At 41.1% G+C, this 18,837-nt stretch overlaps 1 protein-coding gene across 5 annotated transcripts in view; it reads right to left on the bottom strand.

Moving 5' to 3' along the window:
- Positions 1–18,837, bottom strand: part of clec16a (C-type lectin domain containing 16A) — a 35,359-nt gene that overhangs the window by 3,193 nt on the left and 13,329 nt on the right. For 3 of the 5 annotated variants that reach the window (XM_041061606.1, XM_041061607.1, XM_041061611.1), the window contains 13 exons: positions 15,898–16,216; positions 14,451–14,562; positions 14,247–14,347; positions 13,456–13,575; positions 13,235–13,344; positions 12,122–12,166; positions 10,673–10,723; positions 10,362–10,490; positions 9,657–9,777; positions 4,537–4,688; positions 3,485–3,689; positions 1,970–2,140; positions 1,054–1,191 (listed from right to left, as the gene is read on the bottom strand). In XM_041061606.1, the coding sequence (XP_040917540.1) occupies positions 1,054–1,191; positions 1,970–2,140; positions 3,485–3,689; positions 4,537–4,688; positions 9,657–9,777; positions 10,362–10,490; positions 10,673–10,723; positions 12,122–12,166; positions 13,235–13,344; positions 13,456–13,575; positions 14,247–14,347; positions 14,451–14,562; positions 15,898–16,216 (1,774 nt within the window). The remainder of the gene's footprint in view (positions 1–1,053; positions 1,192–1,969; positions 2,141–3,484; positions 3,690–4,536; positions 4,689–9,656; positions 9,778–10,361; positions 10,491–10,672; positions 10,724–12,121; positions 12,167–13,234; positions 13,345–13,455; positions 13,576–14,246; positions 14,348–14,450; positions 14,563–15,897; positions 16,217–18,837) is intronic. The other 2 variants (XM_041061609.1, XM_041061610.1) reach the window with 2 other exon arrangements.

Below are 18,837 nucleotides of genomic sequence, written 5' to 3'. Positions count from 1 at the left end.
AAACTGTTTTTCAACAATCATTGTCTGATGTACAAAATTAGAACAAAGCCCTTACTGTTTTCTTTAGCTGTGTGACTCAGAGCACGAATGCTTTTCAATGCATTTTGAGTCTAACAAGATATAAACTGAAGGAAGCGTATAAAACAATCCAGACTATTTTACTTCTGTGAGCAACACCATATGAAAAGCATTTTTTAGTGGAATTCAATCTACACAAAATTCAATTCAATTAAATATACTTTCTTTTTGTGATGAGATTTATACACGGTGGAGTAATAGCTGCAGTAATGAAGCTATGAGATATCGGATATCAGCCAACACTCACTGTCTGTACACATAGACTCAGTTATGAAAATCTTAGCCTATGTAGATAAAACACTTGACTCTTCTGTTTGACTGAGTTTCTGGGAAGTAATGAGTCTTACAATCTTAGGGCAGCTTATGTGCAGCATTCAATCATATATTTATGTAATTATGAAACTATAAGGAGCCCTTTTCGTTTTCGCAACCCAATCACACAGTGTACTTCCTGAATTCCTCATTCTTCTTACTATTGCTTATACCTGCTCTGGTATACAGTTCAGTTCAGCTGAGTTAAGGTGAAAGTGACAGCTTCGAACTAAGCTTGCTGTCGTTATGTCCATAACCATCTATTGAAGGAATCCTTACAGAGGTACGGTGTTCCTCTATAACTGGTTTAACAGGTGCTCTGAAGGGTACAAAAGGATGATTTGATTTACGAACAAACATCATCTGCAGAAGTAGCACAGGTATACATATATGTCCTGCATGCCAATATGCTCAACTGACACCACTGCAAGCCACTGTGGTTTCTGTGGTGTGTGTATAGCACGTATGTGTGTGTGGTAAAGTACATATAGTGCATCCCATTGGTCATATAGTCTCTTTTATGAGATTTCACTTTCCCCAAATTACTGATTTAGATTATGGTCCAGAATTTGTGAATTAAAATGTTCTCTATGTGCGTCTTTGTGTATGTTTCTGTATGTGGGGACTGTACATCTAGTATGTGTGTGTGCTTGTGTGTGCTACCTGTGGGGCTCTGAGCTGATATAGTGCTTGCAGTAACAGAGTCACATCTTCCTGTACTGCCACTCCCACTTGAGGGAGGCGAGGGGGAGGAGAGGGGCGAGGGACTGTGCTGCGACACACAGTGAGCCACCGCAAAACCTGGAATGGCGCGACACATACATAAACACACACATACCTAATGAAAACAGTGGTTTAAATTAAGGGTTTAGTGGACGAATCAACCTAATTAAACCACCTTATGTAAACCATTTAAATGTCACTGTAATTAACGGGCCCATTAGGTAGAAACAAGCAAATGCATGCTAACTTTTTATTGGCTATAAATACATTTCAATAAATACTGACTCAATAAAATATCATTATCATAATCATTTTCACAGCGCTGGAACCTGGATTTGACGACTTTCGCACTTCAAAGTCATTTCCAAGGGAGCAGCTTTCCTTTCTGAGACAAACAAGGAGTCCTGTTCAGGAACTGCAGCGGGTATTATAAACCAGTGGGAGGGATTTAGCCAGAACAGACAGGTCAGCAAAAGTGAATTAGTAAAGTAATGTAGAACTATAGAAAACACTGGTATTTAACAAAAAAAGAAAAGCACGGTCAGGGGAGTTTTCGGCTGTATTCTCAAAGCCAGTTAATCAATATTTCCTGGTAGAAATGAGACAAACTTTCTGTTATACCTCTACACTAAAGATCAAATGATAAACTCATTTCCATTGCTAGACTCTATCACACATTGGTCTGAAGGGCAACCTTCTATCATCTTCTATATTCAGATGGAGACGCTGGGTCTACTATGCCTACATTTAAAGCCAAGAAAAAAAAATGTAAAAAGATGAGTTTCCAGATCTTTGAAGCAGTGTATGCGCTAAAGCAGCACTTGCAGGTGGTGGACTCTTAGTATCTGCATGTTACCTGGCACTTTATCGACGGAGGCAAAGACAGATCTATTTGCCGTGGGGTCGTTGGGGGCCCGTCTCGACTGCTCGTAGAATCGGAAAGGCAAGCCACTCGGTGAAGCGTTGGCTGTCTGTCCAAAACCCAAAACCTCTGTCGCACTGGGCTGCACTGGCAGGTCCAACAGAGCTGTATACACAAGAAGTACAGGGATATAAATAAAGTACCTGCAGTGAATTTGCTTTGGGATTCAAACTTAAATTAGTCTGCGGCGTCAGAGTCACAGTAAAAGACTGAATTCAGACTTCAGTGAGAGAATGACTAACTGGGAAAAATGCTGCCCCTCGTATTCAGTTTTACTATGACTGAATTCAGCGTAACTAGGAAATATTTTTGTATGTGTGACTGTGTTGCCAATGAGAGAATCTGAAACACAGTTTGACATGTAACTGGCTATTTTAGTAGGATTCACATCCTCCTTGACTTTGCTGAATTGGCAAGATCGCAGATATCTGTTATTACTTACTACTGTAATTCTAAAGAATCGGACCACTGAGAGGGGAAGTACGAGTGACTGATGGGTAAATCCGTCAGAATCTACATTACAGAAGGATTCTCTGTTGTATTTTTGTGCAAATATACACTTTGGCCAGTGTAAGATGAAATACCCATGGGTACATATTATATACATTTTAAACAGATTTTAGACATTTAGGATTTTGCATAAAGCTTTTTAAAAGCACCTCACAAAGATTAGGAACTGTAAGAAGGAAAGAAGAGATGTAACTTTCAGATCCCCAGAATTCAATTTGGTCAAAAAAAGGATCTGAACTGTGGTACCCAAACAACATTTCTGTGAATTATGACAGAACTGCAAAAAAATATTAAAGACAAGTAATTTTTTTAAATGAATAACAAGGGGAGAAAAACTGTCTGATTCAGGGAAATACTGAATACTATTTATTATGTATATAAATAGAAAAAGACGTAGTCTTGATTGGAAATTTGTTTTCACAGCCTGTAGAATTGCCACAGGAACACACAGATAACCACACCACAGTGTACAGATGACGTTTATTTCCAGTCGGCCTTCAAGCACATATACACTCATCACACTCACAGACAAATCTCTATACAAGCTTGTCAAGGCTATTTGCTTAGTAAAGCTATGGCAGAAGAGAAAAAAAACATATCTACAGCCTGATGACAGTAGAGTGAATAAAGAGATTATCTTTCACTTCTTTGGACAGCAGTTTCAGTTTTACTACGTTTAGTAAAGTGACTAATAATTAAATGAAATAGAGGAGGATGTTTCTGCTACAGATTTGCTTTAAGTAATATGAGCTGTTAAGCCCTTTTTATGAAACACCTCAAGCGATTTCTGCTAAAAGTACTATACTTTCAAAGCAGCTTCGGAAACACTACCAGACAGAGTGATAAGGGGCAGCCACAGTTCTGTCGTGTGCAAAGACATAATGTCATTTTGACCATTTGAGCGAAGACAAAGGCTCAAAAGGCTTCATACTGACTCACCAGCGATCCTCTGCATCTTCATGCGTCGGGCCTGGATGCGACCTTTGGCCAGCCTCTGCTTGGCGATGATGCAGCGGATGTGGTCGGCGAAGATGAAGTTGGCCTGCAGGATGGGCAGGGGCTTGGCGTGGGGGTTGGAGCTGGGCTTATGGATGACGATGTTCAGTGCTCGGCTGTCGTCCTCAACACCAGACACCTGCATGTCCTGTTGAGGGAGGGAGGGAGGGCCAGAGATGGGGAGAGAGGGTGACAAGGCGAGAAAGATAGGGTTGGAGAGTTAAAACAGAGTGAGTGAGAGAGATGGAAAAAGGTACAGAAAATGGGAAAGAAAAAAGAGAAGGAAAAAAAGGGGGAAAATGGAATGGGAGATACAAATGGGTAGAAAGTGAGTTGAAGGACACATAAATGAGACATTAACTTTGACCTTAGCTACATTAACAAATTGCGACCCAACAACACAAGTTAACATGGCATTCATAAAGCAGAAAAAGGAAGGAATTATTATATTTTCTATAATAGGCTCAAAACAAACATACTGTAATAACACTTTCGCAATATCAGTTGCACAAGAGCATATTGTATATATTCTGCAATTCAGATTTCAACAACTTCTTAGAAAAATGACATTCTATTTCACTTGAACTTAGCTGCGGTGACACTGACATTGCAGAATACACAGCATGACTAAACATGGTCATACTCATCAAAAGACCAAGAAGTGACAGCCAAGTATGTTACTTCATTCTCTGTCATGATATGTACAGTATATGTGTGTATGTATATCTTCAACGAAAATGAGACGAAGAACTCAGAGAACAACAAACCAACATCTGCAGGATGTCACAAAGAACAAGACAAAAGGAGGGAAACTGAAAGGACAAACTGGTGGCACTGTGAGGTGGCAATGGTGAACTGTAAATACTGACACTGAGTGAGGAATGTCAAAGGAAATTAAAAGACAAACCAAAGGTTAGAATAAAAAAAGGAGGAAGACACATGAATCCATGTTTTGTTTTGTTTTTTAAATTTAACTCACACCGCGTTTCTCTTACTTGCAAGAGTCCAGCAAATTTGACTACACCCCATCCAAGGCGTTTTGTTTCTGGTTCGACCAGACTCATCTGGTACACATCTACGGCGAGGAACCTCTGGGCCTGACCGCCATCTTTACTGACCACCATACAGGCTATTAGGTCACTGTTATCTGAAAAAGAAGACAGGCAATGAGGGTAAATGTACTGCTACACAACTCCAGTCAATGTATGTAATTATTTTAAAAGCAGATGTCAGTGTATACACAGACATACACATCCCATATGCATAATGCAATACAGTTCAAAAGAACCACAAACTACAGTCTCCAGAATGATCATATAGATGAATCAACATCTCAATTCAACACAAAATGAACATCATAACATTCAGGAAAGTGGGATTTATTTCAGGACTGTTGCGTTAGACTGCATTGGTTTTTTTTGTGTGTGACAGACACATGCCCACAGAAAGTCAGAACAGATAGACTGCTACACACACTTAAAAGGACAGAGAAGACCACAGAAGACACTTTTCTCCCACATGGGTAGGACACTGATGAAGAAATGATAAGGTCACATCTCAGCATTTTCACTTTAGTTTACCACAAAACCTACTGCAAAGCAAACATGAAATACAGAACTGATAATGACCTGATTTGACACCACTGGTTTTGGTTTAAATATCACCCACCCTGACTGGCTTAAATGGAAAGTAGCAATGACACCCTGACGTACACCACCCTGATGAGTTCATCTCTCTCTTACAGAGTCTCACACATGTCCCTTCCTCTTTATGATATTTACATTCTTTGGTTCCTTGATTTCTGTTCAACTGTCCTGACCAGTCCGGCTTTAAACTCACATGACCAATGTCACACATGTGAAACTGGTTGGATCCAGTTGGTGAACCCGAGTACATGCTGACAACACGGTAGCCGTAGTTTGATTTGGGGGAACACTATTTTCGGTTTTTCCTCAATGTCAGGTAGCTGTTAGTGTAAAGCAAACACAGGGCTTTCTTTTTATGACTCTCTGTCTCACAAATATTAAAAGATCAATGGGGGTTGCCAAGAACTTGACTTTACACACTGAAACAGTGAACAGTGAAAAGTACCCGCAGCTGGAAAGGTAGTCCCCGATTTACTGCGGCAGCAAAGGGACGCTAAAAGCTAAATGGTCAGAGAAACTAGGGGAAGTTTTATGAATGAATCCCCACACTAGCTGGGAAAAAACCCTCTCACCCCCCCCCCCAATCTATACTTAACTTCTGACTACAGAAGGCAGGGGCGGGTCAACCAGCTACGGTAAAATGTGTTAACACATGGCAAGCTGATTTTATCCAGTAGTCTTTTTTTGTGATCACTGAGAAAGTGAGTTTTCAGTGGTCTTCTTTCTATGAATGATCTGGTTTCAGAAAACAGAATATAACTATTCAGGTGTTCGGTCTCAGACTTATCTTTAAGCAGACGAAAGAGGACAGGTTTGTCCAGCTTTCATCATGAATCATTCAGCAACTACATTACAAATGTTACTTATTGCACAAGTTCTTCAAAGTGTGGTTCCTGTATTCGACTTTTCTGACTTGGATGACAGCCTGACTAAAAGTAAGACAAAGCAGAAGTAACAAGCACAGCCTTAAGTATGCCCTTGGCACTCCCTGTCACTGAAAGTATTCTTTTGCGCTATCAAGTCTCATTAATCAACCTGCGAGGCTGCACAGACCTCAGTGAGGGAAGACAATGGAGTGACTGTTTTCACTGGTGTGACTCCAGTTCAGTCTCAAGCCTCAGATTTCTTGAGCATTTCACCCTCAAGAGATGCTGAACAGCATCATTGTCAATTAGCGTCTTTTCATGCTACCTGGTCTGGGTTATATACATGCAACATGTATATAATCCAGACCAGGTAGCCTTGCACAGGCAAGCTCTTTCACACATGATGCAAAGGTCCCGCTGACGGCAACATGACCTTTCAGTTGAGAGACCACCTCTGCAACCACAAATTAATCCACTGGTGATGTCTGTACGGGTAAAGAGACTGGTACGGAGTTTGTGGGTGGAAAGAAACAGGTTTAAATCCCCCAACCCATGAGGAAAAACCCTCCCTCTCCCCACAATTACTCTGTAAGGGTGTGTTCTTAGTCAGCTACCTTGCTTAAATGAAAGTGACAGTGACTCTGTATAAAAATAAAAAAAACACACAGAAGCATAAATCCCACAAAGGAGACTTTTTTAACCACATGACTTAAATGCAAGACAGACAGTTATAACTATGAAACTGATTGTTTAAAATGACCTTTTCAAGTGGCAAAAAATTACTGGAAGTCGTGCCACACCTGATATGGCCGCTCTTCAAAATATCATTACCTAAATCTGCCACACATTCTTTCGACTGGCATTTGGAGTCATGAACACAGTCCCAGTTTCAACCACTGAATCACATTTGAAAGTAAAGCTGCAGTGAGACAACTAGTTTCAACAGGGATGTTTCCATCTGCTTGTCAAAAATTGTTTTTTTTTTTTTTCATGAGACCCACTGCCCCCACTCGAAAAAGAGAGAGACAATCTGGTGTGATTCCATCACCTGGGTTTGGGAAAATAAAATAGGATTCATTAAAGCTGAGTTTAAAAAAAACAAAACAAAAACACATCAATCACAAAAAAAAAACAGTGGCAAGGGACACAAACAGGTTCTGGGAACAGTATTTCAGCATCTTAAAGCATGTGCACGCTGGCGTGTGATTGGGTTTGATCGGTTCATCAACCACATAAGTCAAGTTTACATCTTTAATTGTTCAGGAACTGGGTTTCCAAAGAGTAACGAAACTGCAGATCAGTCATCACAGATAATATAACTCCACTACCTAAATTTACCACAGACCGGTACAGTCATCACTGCTACGTAAACAACCCAGTGGAATTTACAACGAACTCTTCTCTTCGTGTATAATTCTAAGAAATGATTTTAATGATATATTACCACATTTTAAACATTTGAAATCACCAAGAAGATCAGATAGAGATAGAGAAATAAAATCAAATCATAAAAAAGTGTGTGATTTTCCAAGATATTCATCCTGTCGCGTTACCGGATCAGTACAGTAAAAGACGAGATGGTGCGAAATAAAAAGCATCATGAGGAGAGCAAAGACAGTGTGAAAGAGGAAAAGAAAACAGAGACTTTCTTTTCTTGCATCATAGGATACACCTAATATATATACTGTATGGCACTTTCTGCTGTGGGGAATTTGTAGTCAACCTCACTTTCCTTCTGAGATGTTCTGCTAATTAACATGAACTTAAAATAAAAGTGAGGGAATTGGCTCATTTCAAATAAGAGAAGTGGAGTTACTGTCCACTCACCACCTCTCTTGGATTTTAGAGTCACCAGTGCAGCCACCCTGCGTGACTCCGGGTAACTACAATCATTTTATTCCAGAGATCCAGAGACGAAGCAGAAGACACTGTGGCTGCTAATTTCATTATTTTTGATTGGTCAACACTGTTATGCTGAGTCACACGATAACTGAGCACTATGACAGCAGCACATTAAGTGTATGTTATTCTTCTTTCCTGTGTTCCAGGAAAACATTATCTTAATATTTGACTTGAGATGTTATTTGAGAGAGCCATAAAAACAATCACTTCCCAGTAAATAATCAAAACTGGTTACGATGACATTTTCTCATGGCCAGTAGACATTTTTGTCCCTCTAATCTCGCACAAAGACAGTTTTGCTGCTGCTCTGCATCATTCTTCAATGACCCCAAACATACAGCAAGAGTCATAGAGAACTACTGCTATCGACAAGTAGAGGAACGACTTCTGTAACAGATGGTCTGGACCCCACAGAACCCTGATCTCAACATCATGGAAGACAGTCTGAGATCACATGACGAGACAGAAGGCACCGAGACGGCCGAAATCCACAGAAGAACTGTCAATCACCCTGTAAATCTGTGAGCAGGTGTACCGAGGAGAGGTGCTGCTGTTTTACGGGCAAAGGGTGGTCACACCAAATATTGATTTGTTTTAGCTTTTTTATCTGTTTACTGCAATTTGCATGAAGGCATTACACTCCAACCCAGCCCTGAAAGCATCCTCTCTTTACTTTTACTGCCCAAAACTTTTTCTCAGTTCTGCATTTCAGCACATCTTTCATTGTGTTGGTGGCTGTGGTTGTGCCAGTTGTTTTCTTTCAAAGCTTTCTTCACCCAGCCTTTGGGTGAAGCCCAAATGCTTTGGCATGATGGCGTAAGACACATCAGGGCTTTGCAACACAGGCAATATTTGCTAACAGGATAAATTCAGTATTAGTGTTGTTCTTTTCATGGGATCTGTTTGTAATAATACCAGCACGTAAAAATGAAACCACTCTTTCCGTGTAATATACCTGGGCAAGCCGCCCAAGAAGAGCCCGTATGTCAGTAACACTGATTCTGATGAAGGGTAGCATATGCACGCACATGGAAAAAAAAAAAGAAGAAAAAAAGACAGATTTGCAATATATGAGCAATGCAAGTATCAGACAGTGCTATCGCTCCTTTTCACATTACTGTGCAGTTGTACTTGTGATATCTTGCACGACAGCCCTAACCACGTGTAAGTTTCCAAAAGCACTAACACACCTGTGTACATTAAGTGAAGACTGTTTAGGTTATCTGCGTGTGTGGGAAGCTGCGTGCATAAATGCTTGTGAGTGTGTCCGTGTGCTCGTCTCGCTGCCGTTGTGGTTGTCAGCACTTGCATGTGCATGTGTCTTGGTGTTGTTAAGACTGTGCTCGTATACTTGTGTCTCACACAGTGTGTGAGTGTGTGAGAAAGGGAGCAAGAATTCCTGATGTGCGTCAGATATCTACGCTGTAATTGTAGATTAATGGAAGTTCTGTTTGGAGAATTGTAGGGATGGCTGTTATTGTTTTCTCTTGCTGTTGAAGTTAGGGAGGCAATTATCTGTAATTTTCTATCCTTAACCTTCTCAGGTCATACTTTCACTGCACTAATTGGACTCAAGGTTTTCCCAGAAGTGTAAAAAATGATAAATAAGCTGTAGTCTGCTTTTTATCTGAAGAAAGACTGCTTTTATGATTGGATGACTGAAGTGTATAGTAAGCCTCTGTTTCTCTGTATGTGCCTTACTGAGGTCTAAGACGTCATCTGTCTTGATAAGGTCTTCAGGTCTGGTCAGAGGAAGCTGTGTCTCAGGTTCTCCCTGAAGCTGAAGCGACAGTGACCGCAGCATGAAGAACACACGGATTGCCTGTGCAGAGATTGGAGAGGTCCCACACCAACACACACACACACACACACACACACCAACACACACACACACACACACACACACACACACAGAAACATTGTGCTAAATCAAATTTCCTGTCTGAAACTGACAGTTACAACAAATCACTGAAAAAGATAAACAAATGACAGCCATCTAAAAAATCCTGTAAGCAAACACAGGACACAGGTGAGAGTTTGACATCAACTACCTGACGCTCTTATCATGTTAGAATCAGGTTAATTCACTTTATCTTTCATGGGAGCTATGCAGCGCTGCTACTCTGGTGGCATTTATTTACTGCTATGTTGTTTTTGGCAGAGCAAGGAACCAAAAGAATGTAACAAGGTACACCTGCTATGATTGTTGCAGGGTAATTACACGGGTGTTTGAAAATAGCAACTACCATTCATTTAAAATTATTGGGCTTGGTTGACTGCATGCGCCCATAGCCTCAAGAAGAAAGCAAGACCTGCAAAGACCTGATTTCCCAGGTACTTGTAAATCTATCAGACATTAGCGATGCACTGAACATGGACCGAGTTTGACTGCACGAGTGGACCCACCCTACGTGTCTTCTCCACGTCTCCACAGGGCAGTCGCTTGACAAAGTCGATGCCAGTCAAAGGGGTGCCGGTGGGTGGTAGCAGTATTGAGGCATCCATCATTAGATACTCCACATTCAGCGGTTTACTCTGCAAAGCACACGCACGCGCACACACACACACATGCATGCATGAGCACAGACACGCCCACGTATCTTCATCCACCCACTAAATAACAGCAACAACTAATGTATTCGCAAGCTCACGTTCACCATGTTTCATTTTTAAAGGAGGAGAGAAATAATAAAGTCATCAAATGAAGACCAACTCACCGTCATGCTCCTGTATTCATCTTCAAACATGTCCAGAAAGATCTCCTCTCCCTGTGGTGACATAGAAAATTGGAAGTCAGAGAATTGAGTTCATTCATTAAGCACATCTCAGCAGCCAACAAATGAGTAAGACATATTTACACACATCGAAAGATGTTAATGCGCACAGCTACTGTTGTCTCCTGAACAGATTATTATTTACCCAGATTCCCACTTTCATGCTTTCCCTCTCTTTTGTCATATACTACTATGAAATACTCATACTGACTCATCTGTGTGTAAAACTAACGTATGGAAATATACACACTCACAACGCTTTCTGATGACTTTCATTTTCTGTGGACAATGATTTACATGCTCTTTTTGTTTGTGTTCACGGTCATGTTATCACATTCCTCTGTTGTTACCAGAGAACTGCTAAACTAGGAGCATATCTTATCTGGAAATACAAACCGAAACTGCTGCTGGACACAATCCTACCAGCACTGTGTACATAGGGGGGAATTCTTAAATGTCCCCACCATTGACACAATGTTGTGAACCAAAACAGGAAATGCTGCATAGATAAGGTGAATTATTTGGACATGCTGAGTCGAGTATCTAAGTGTAAGAACAGTAATTGTTTATGTATACACGTACATAACCAGTCTGCTTTGTCTAAGCTAAAACATTCCACTTGTCACTGAAATGATAGAAATAAGAAAAGAATAATTCTGCCAATCTAAACATCCAGTGTTTTCTTATGTTTGATGTCAAAGGAACTTTAAAGCAGGATTTGAAAATTATTTTAACCTGCTGGTATTTATTTATTTTTTTTAATAGCAACGTTTGGTCAGTCAGTAAATTGATTGTGGTGATATTTTCCCAAATGTTGTAAGAGAACTCTAGCATCAGTCTACACTGTTAGGCCATAGAGAGTCATCCAAACCTAACCCCAGTGACCTGTGACTGATTCCAAAACTGATATCCCCAGACACTCAAAGAGAAACCAAAAGCACTGGATTCAAGGCATTTGCCTACATTTATATGTCAAATGTTGTATGGTATCTACTGGAAACACTTTCAGTTTTACCTTTTACATCTTCAGGGAAATTGCATCAGTTATAATCAGTAGATGCATACACACATGGTACAATACAATACAGTGTTATTGTATCCAATTCAGGGGATCTGTATTCAGTTATTAGGTTTGAATGTCAGCCAAAACAGACCTGATAGGCAACTGCGACTGGCTTTATGACTTTTTTATTGGCTTTATGACAGGACACTTTATATGAACAACTGTTTGCGTGTCTGGCTTCTTTCTTCTTGTCCCTAAATTATTAACTCTATGCTGTACCTGCCTCAGTGGCTGCCTGCCAGTCTCTGTGTATGTGTGTGTGTACACGCACTGGTTAAATAAGCCATGTTAAGGAGTGTGTGTAAGTGTGTATTATAGTGTGCACTCACCTTGTAGAATCTCCGCAGCAAATGCAGGCTTTCTTCTCTTGCACCCTTCATGAAATATAAACAGAATGCCATAATGGCAAAGACACATTAAGGCGCATCATTCACATGACACACATGAAGAAATAAAGCCATCCTTATCTTCATTACACATATATTATTACATTACATTGATTGATTCGCTAAGTAATGTGTTGTATCTCTAACGTTTGCTCCATACAAAAACCAAAGCGTAAAAAAAAAACACAATTTGCCATTTTATGATGGACTATTTCTTGGTTCTCAGCAACTGGCACCAGGCAATAAAAGGATTCATGGAAATTACTACAGTAGTGGTATCAGTCTTCTCATCTAACTCTGCCAGAATTTGAACAAGCACACTTCCCAATACAGGGGAAATTCAGAGGTGAGAAATTCTCAAAGCAGAAAGCCTGAGTAATGTTACTGACTGAGAGCAACAGTAGGTAAGACCTCGCCTGACCAAGGGGAGGACCCAGTTCACATTTAAAGTGTGAATTTTTTTCAAAAATTAAATCCTGAAAAATCCTTCAGTCGCACAACTACTTCTTGTAACAATATGAAGAAAGAAAACAGGAGTGCAGAGAAAGAGAAGGTGGGGAGAATTACCCTGAAGTGACAGAAGAGGAAATCAAAAATTTTGCAGAAGGATGAGGAAGAAAAAACAAGGGCTGTGAAAGCCAAGGCGTGTAGCGGGAGAGAGAGAGGGAGAAAGGAAGAGGAGTCAGAGAAGGCAGTTAGCGAGATGCAATCTGTGGTTTGGACAAAGTGATGGAGGAGAGGAAAAGGGAGGTCTGACTTGTCAACGTTTTTTTACACCAACCAGTTTTTACAGCAACTGTGCACCATCTGCTGAAAAATGTCGTGGTTCATAACCACAAATGAGCACTCATTGAGAAACCCTGCTGCTAAGGATTCTGAGGAAGTGACAATGTTAAGTGGAAAGGAGCTGCTCCTACGGGTAGATCAGGAAGATCCAACTTTTCACCTGCAGGCTATAACCTTTTGTTTGTGCATTTACTGGGTGTGTCTGTGATATGTTCACCCTACTGTTCTGTATGTATGGGAGAATCGTAGACATATTTGTGTGGGTTGTACCTCCAGGCAGGCCAGATGAACGTCTTTGATTATACAGTGGTTTCCAGACAACACTGACTGCTTTAACAAAAGGCAGCTCAGCTCCAGCGTAGCGAGACGCACTTTACCATCTATGTACATATGTCAGAGAAATACATAGGTTAGTAGTAATGAGGATAACTTACTGTGGATTCATAGTGGCTTAAGAAAGCAAGGTTTTTGTTTGTGTGTGTGTGTGTTACCTGGTTGCGCTGCCTGGCTCATAACTCTGATTAATCTCTCTACCAGCACCAGGCTGTAGGAGCTCCTCTCCTGGTCAGGAACCGGCAGCTGCAGCCGCTCCAGAAGATCACGGTTTATACCTACACACAGGACAGGCAGACTAAGTATGGTAAATGATGCATATAAATCTGTTGGTACATACATGAACAATGTGATGTTGTAGATTTGTCCGAAATTCATGTTAGTGAAATACAGCAGACTTGTCTTTCTTTAACCTGGTGTCTAACCTAAAATAATCTGAGATCTAGCTTCACTATCATTTCAGTTAACCTGGACTCTAAGAGTTGGATAGCCTCGCTTGCTGGCTAATTCAGTAAATCAATTAAATATTAATATTCCAGTTCCTTTTGCAGATATAATGTTCGCAACACTCAACAACAGCATTACAGAGTGGTCACATAAAAAACTGGGTGTTACCTGCAAACGGATGTGAGCATAGGTAAGCTGCAATATATGTTACACTTTCATCCAAAGCGTTTTACAGTTTGCTTCTCCTTCATCCATTCACACACACACACACACTCTCACTCCGATGGTAGCAAGCCTCCATGCAAAGTGCCTTGCCTGGCCTGACCCACATGATGGATTTACTGATTACTGGAACCACAGCAGGTCTGGTAAAAGTACATTAGGCTACACAGTGCTTTATCAGTACTTTGGTCAGCTGCATGCACCTTAATCAAAGGAATACATACTACAGTGCAGAGTGCTGCTGTTTTACATATAATATGAATGAGCAAAAAAGTCCAACCTTTGCTGTGTGAGACAGCATAAAGCAGGCAGAGGACAAACAGGGCGTGGTAGTCATCGTTGGTGCAGTCCAGGGCACTGTACACCATGTCTAAGAACGGTCTGCAGAGACAGGGAAAAGACATCATCAATTGAATACTCAGTCTTTCCATCTCCACACCAATCTAACATTTTCAAGCGTGTGCAGATGTGTGCGTACACGTACCTGCTCCTCTGTGAGTGTGAGCGGGTGGCTGCAGCGGTCTTCTCCTCATCAGTGATGTTCTGCTCCGTCAGCTCAGACACCTTACACTTCTCCATCACCACCATCTCTATCTCTGTGCACAAGATGGCCACAGATGTGAAGTTTTGTTGGCTTTTTATTTTAAATACATGCTGTTCACATCACACACTCGTCACAAAAACACACACATCACAGCTATGAAGTCAAAAATTGGCTCTTTTGACCAGTGATTATGAACATTCAGTCTTAAGTGCTTCCTTCTCAACTTTCACTGATTCATAAAGTTGATGAAGTGCACTGAAGCAGCAAAGGTGTGCCGATCAGTGTATGATTACTATTGATTAGAGAACACACTGATTTTCAGTGCATAAAATTTGCTTTTAAAGTTTATTAGTAGAGGAACCATATAATGCTGGTAATGTTTTAACCAACAGCTCCTCTTAAGTTAGAAGTTACCATCTATCCTCCAAAAAGTTTCTTATTTTATCACCTTTCTTATCAATCAGTTGAAAATGGTAGGTGTCATTTTTCCACCACAAATGGTAGAGGTCTCATTGTGAAACTGTTCCTCTGCAGCCCACGATGGTAAGTGGTAAGTATCAGTTTGTGAAGATCGTGTAGCCCTGTTCTCTACAAAAAGAGTCTATTCGGTCAAAGTAGAGAAGGAAACATTTCAGGTGAGTGAAATACTCACATTTTTACTGTACACACACGTGTGGACACTAACAAACACACACATGCACACAGAGCAAGAGTGAGAGACAGGCGGAGAGGTGAGGAGCACAGGATGGATGGTGGTTCACCGTGGAAATAAACAGTCAGCTGCCATGGAGATTGTGCTGGACATGTGATCAGTGGTAGCCGTGGTAACCATGGGGAAATTAAAAGGTGCCAAACACGGGAAGCAGCAAAAAGAGGGAGGCCTCATCTCAAAACGAGTCAAAGAGGAATTTTTAATTACACTAACTTTCTCTCTGCTTTCGCAATTTTCTTATCCACTTAGCTTTTAACCTCAACTTTACCATGTTCTAACGACAGACAATTGTTTTTTTTAACACTCTTCTGATGAAGAGGCAACATGGTCTAATTTGAATTTGGCAATAAACTATAAATGCGTTGAGATGCAATAAACAGTACAACAGTCATGTGCGCCGAAAATGAAAAGCCAAAAAAAAAAAAAAACACACAAAAAAGAAAAAGCAGAGCACATTTATGGTACAGTAAAAGTTAAACATCATCTAATCATCTTTCATATTCTGTCTTTGTTAGATTTACAGTCTCTCTTTTCTGTTTGGAGAAGAGGGCTGCTGCTGTAGTGGTTGTTGGGTAACCAGGGTGCATCATGGGAGACTGTGTCTGATTGATGGGAGTAAAGAAGCACTCACAAACACAGCCCTGTACTGCTGTGTCCAATGAGACACACACTCACCTTCCGCCGTCTCCCCACTCGCTCTGCTTCCCTTAGAACTCCCACCTCCTCCTCCTACTCCCTCTGTACCTTTTCCCTTCTCCCTCTCCCGGCCTCCCTCCCTCTCTCCTCCTCTGCCGTTGTCATCCCAGCTCTCCTCTCCTCCAAGTCCGCCGCTTCCTCCCCCTCCCCCAGCCCTTTCATCGTCCTCCTCCTCGCCCAGGTTCTTGTAGTTTGGTCTCTTCTGGGTCCTCTTACGGCCACGGTGGCGAGACAGCTCCAGGGAGCGCTCCAGAGACTCCGGGGGCTTGGTGAACCGACGCACGCCTCCTGCACTGGCCTGGGGGGGTTGACAGAGAAGAATCAGACAACTAAGGGTATGAGACATGCGGACACACAGAGTAATTATTTCATTAGCTTATCACAAAATTGTGACATTGTTCTGTTATTGTGTGCTTTATGTTTTTGATTAAAATAAAGCAGCAGCTGCTCTGCTACTTTTGGTTTTTCACATCTACCATGGTAACACAGCACCATACCTCCCAGTTTCTGCTGAAAAAGATAGGAAGGAAGAAAGAAGTGTGAAAAAGAGAAAATGGGAGGGGTGTATTAAGTCAGGTAACGATATGGTGACGTATGTGCACTCAGGGTAAATACTCAGAAGGCAGAAACTGTCCTGTTTCCAGAAAGCAGTAGCACCATTTACTGGTAGATGTGCATGCAAAAACAGACACATGTGAGCTAGCAGGAGGCACATGCATTCACAAAAACACATCTTCTCACAAACAGGCACAAACACAGTGCCTTACAGTAAATCCTTCGTGCACTATCATGTTGATCAAAGTCTGTTAAAACACACAAGTCACTTCCTCCCTGATTCACTTTATCAGAGTAGAGGAGATAATGACCACTTGACACACAACCACACATACATACACGCACACATGCACGCACACACAGCTGATCACTGGCTTTGAGGCCATTTCTGTGAGGCCTAGAAGCAACACACACACAGGAAACAGCTGGTAAATGATAAGATGCTGAGTAAAGATGTTAACACACTGACTTACAGTAAAACTGAGTATTCATACTGACAATACTCCATACTACTACAACCAATTCTAAATGACTGTAAGAATGATACAAAAAAATACATAAAACTTCAAAAAGAAAGAAGTGAGTGTGTGCTCAGGTTTATATGGAGATCAGCAAAAGGTCCAAGCCCCCAGCTGAGGCAAGGTTGTACAAGAATTTGTAGTAAGCCACACAGAAAGAAATAAAACTGCGGATAATAAAAAATAAAAACAGTTAAAACCAGTTAGCAAGTCACAAGGTAAACAGAAAGCAAACTGAACAACTGAGTAAATATAAAGATAAACAGAAATAGGGGAACAAGGAAACAAGCGTGTCCTGTTGGAGACAGACACACTTTAATTATTTGACTCACTATGTGCATGCACATATTTGTCTGCATGTGCATATTGACAGTATATACACATATATGTAATAACTGTATTCACAATGCACTTGTTAAGACTGACTTGTTTGTTTATAGGTGATTGCTTTAATTAGACAGAGAGGTTACTGAGGATATAAGTAAAAGTATTAAAGCTGTAAAAATAAGGGGCCATTGAATACCTGGATGATCCTGCTCCTGTGGTTTCAGTTTGTATCAAAAGCTTGAACTTTGTTACAGACCAGAAAGAGGAAGAGGATAAGGTATCTCACACTGAAACTAGGTGGCCCTATTTCTCTGAACTTCATATGCTGACACAAACCACCAAACACAGAAATACACATGTGAACACACAGGTGTACGTGTGTACAGATATGCACATGTACACCTGATGTACAGATTCGGAAGGTATAGAACCAGACCATGTGACCCTGTGTGCCACACGAATCACAACCGAAAGCTATATTGTATTTTTAGTCAGAGTAAGTTTCTCTGGCTAAAAAGACTTATTGGTTGATGATAGTGAAGCTAAAAAGTATTTTTACCCTCTCTTTATTCCTCTCTCGTACCTTATCCCTCTCCCCTCCATCCCCTTTTGTCCTCCTCTCTGGCTTTAGGACTGTGAATAATAAGACAATACAGGAAAGTGGTAGTCAAATACTAAAATATTTTTAATGGTTTGTGTTTTGGATTAAGTTGGCCATATTTTTAGAATATTACCTTGAAGCCTAATAAAGTTAAAAGCCTTAGCTACTCATTTCCACAGAATAATTACAGAAGTCCTTTTCATCCTTCCTGTGGCCGGAGCCACACTTTAAAAATGCTGACATCCATATCACCTCTCTGTATCACTGGGTGCGTAACTTTACTATAGCTGCTGCTGGTATATAACAATGTATATGCTGTTAGGCATAAACCACAGACTACATATCAGCGCGTGTCGCACCTGTTAGCTGACTATGTTCTGGTAAACCGCTCAAACTCTGAGCCAATGCTGAGAAATTAATGGAGGTCAGGGAGCATGTAAGACAAACCTCCACACATGCGCGTGCTCAGGCAAACTGCACGAACACACCTGGCAGCACATCAAAGTAAGGCACCATTTGCAGGTCAAAGAGGTACTTGCAAATGCACACAACTGAAGTTGCTGCATTTGATTTGGGGAAAAAAGGATGCTGGTACACACATGCAAATGTTGACATCATGTTAGTAACTGGTGCACCTACAAGTTACCGTGTGTGCAAAATAGAGAGAGAGAGAGAGAGAGAGAGAGAGAGAGAGAGAGAGAGAGAGAGAGAGAGAGAGGGAGGGAGACAGACAGAAAGAGAGAGGGGAAGAGAGGCAGAGAAAGAGAGAAAGAGAAAACATACTTCTTCCAGGAAAGAGATCTGGGTTAGGTGAGCCAGCTCAGTGTTCCATCATGTGACCTAATTTCCTGCCACATCACAGACAAACAGGAAGTACCATTTGACCACCTGCGCAGAAACATCGCCCATGCCTTGCGT

Source organism: Toxotes jaculatrix, chromosome 18, assembly GCF_017976425.1.
Source record: "Toxotes jaculatrix isolate fToxJac2 chromosome 18, fToxJac2.pri, whole genome shotgun sequence".
Taxonomy (NCBI): Eukaryota; Metazoa; Chordata; class Actinopteri; family Toxotidae; genus Toxotes; species Toxotes jaculatrix.
Note: the sequence above shows the minus strand (reverse complement) of the source record. Positions and strands in the feature narration are given on the sequence as shown.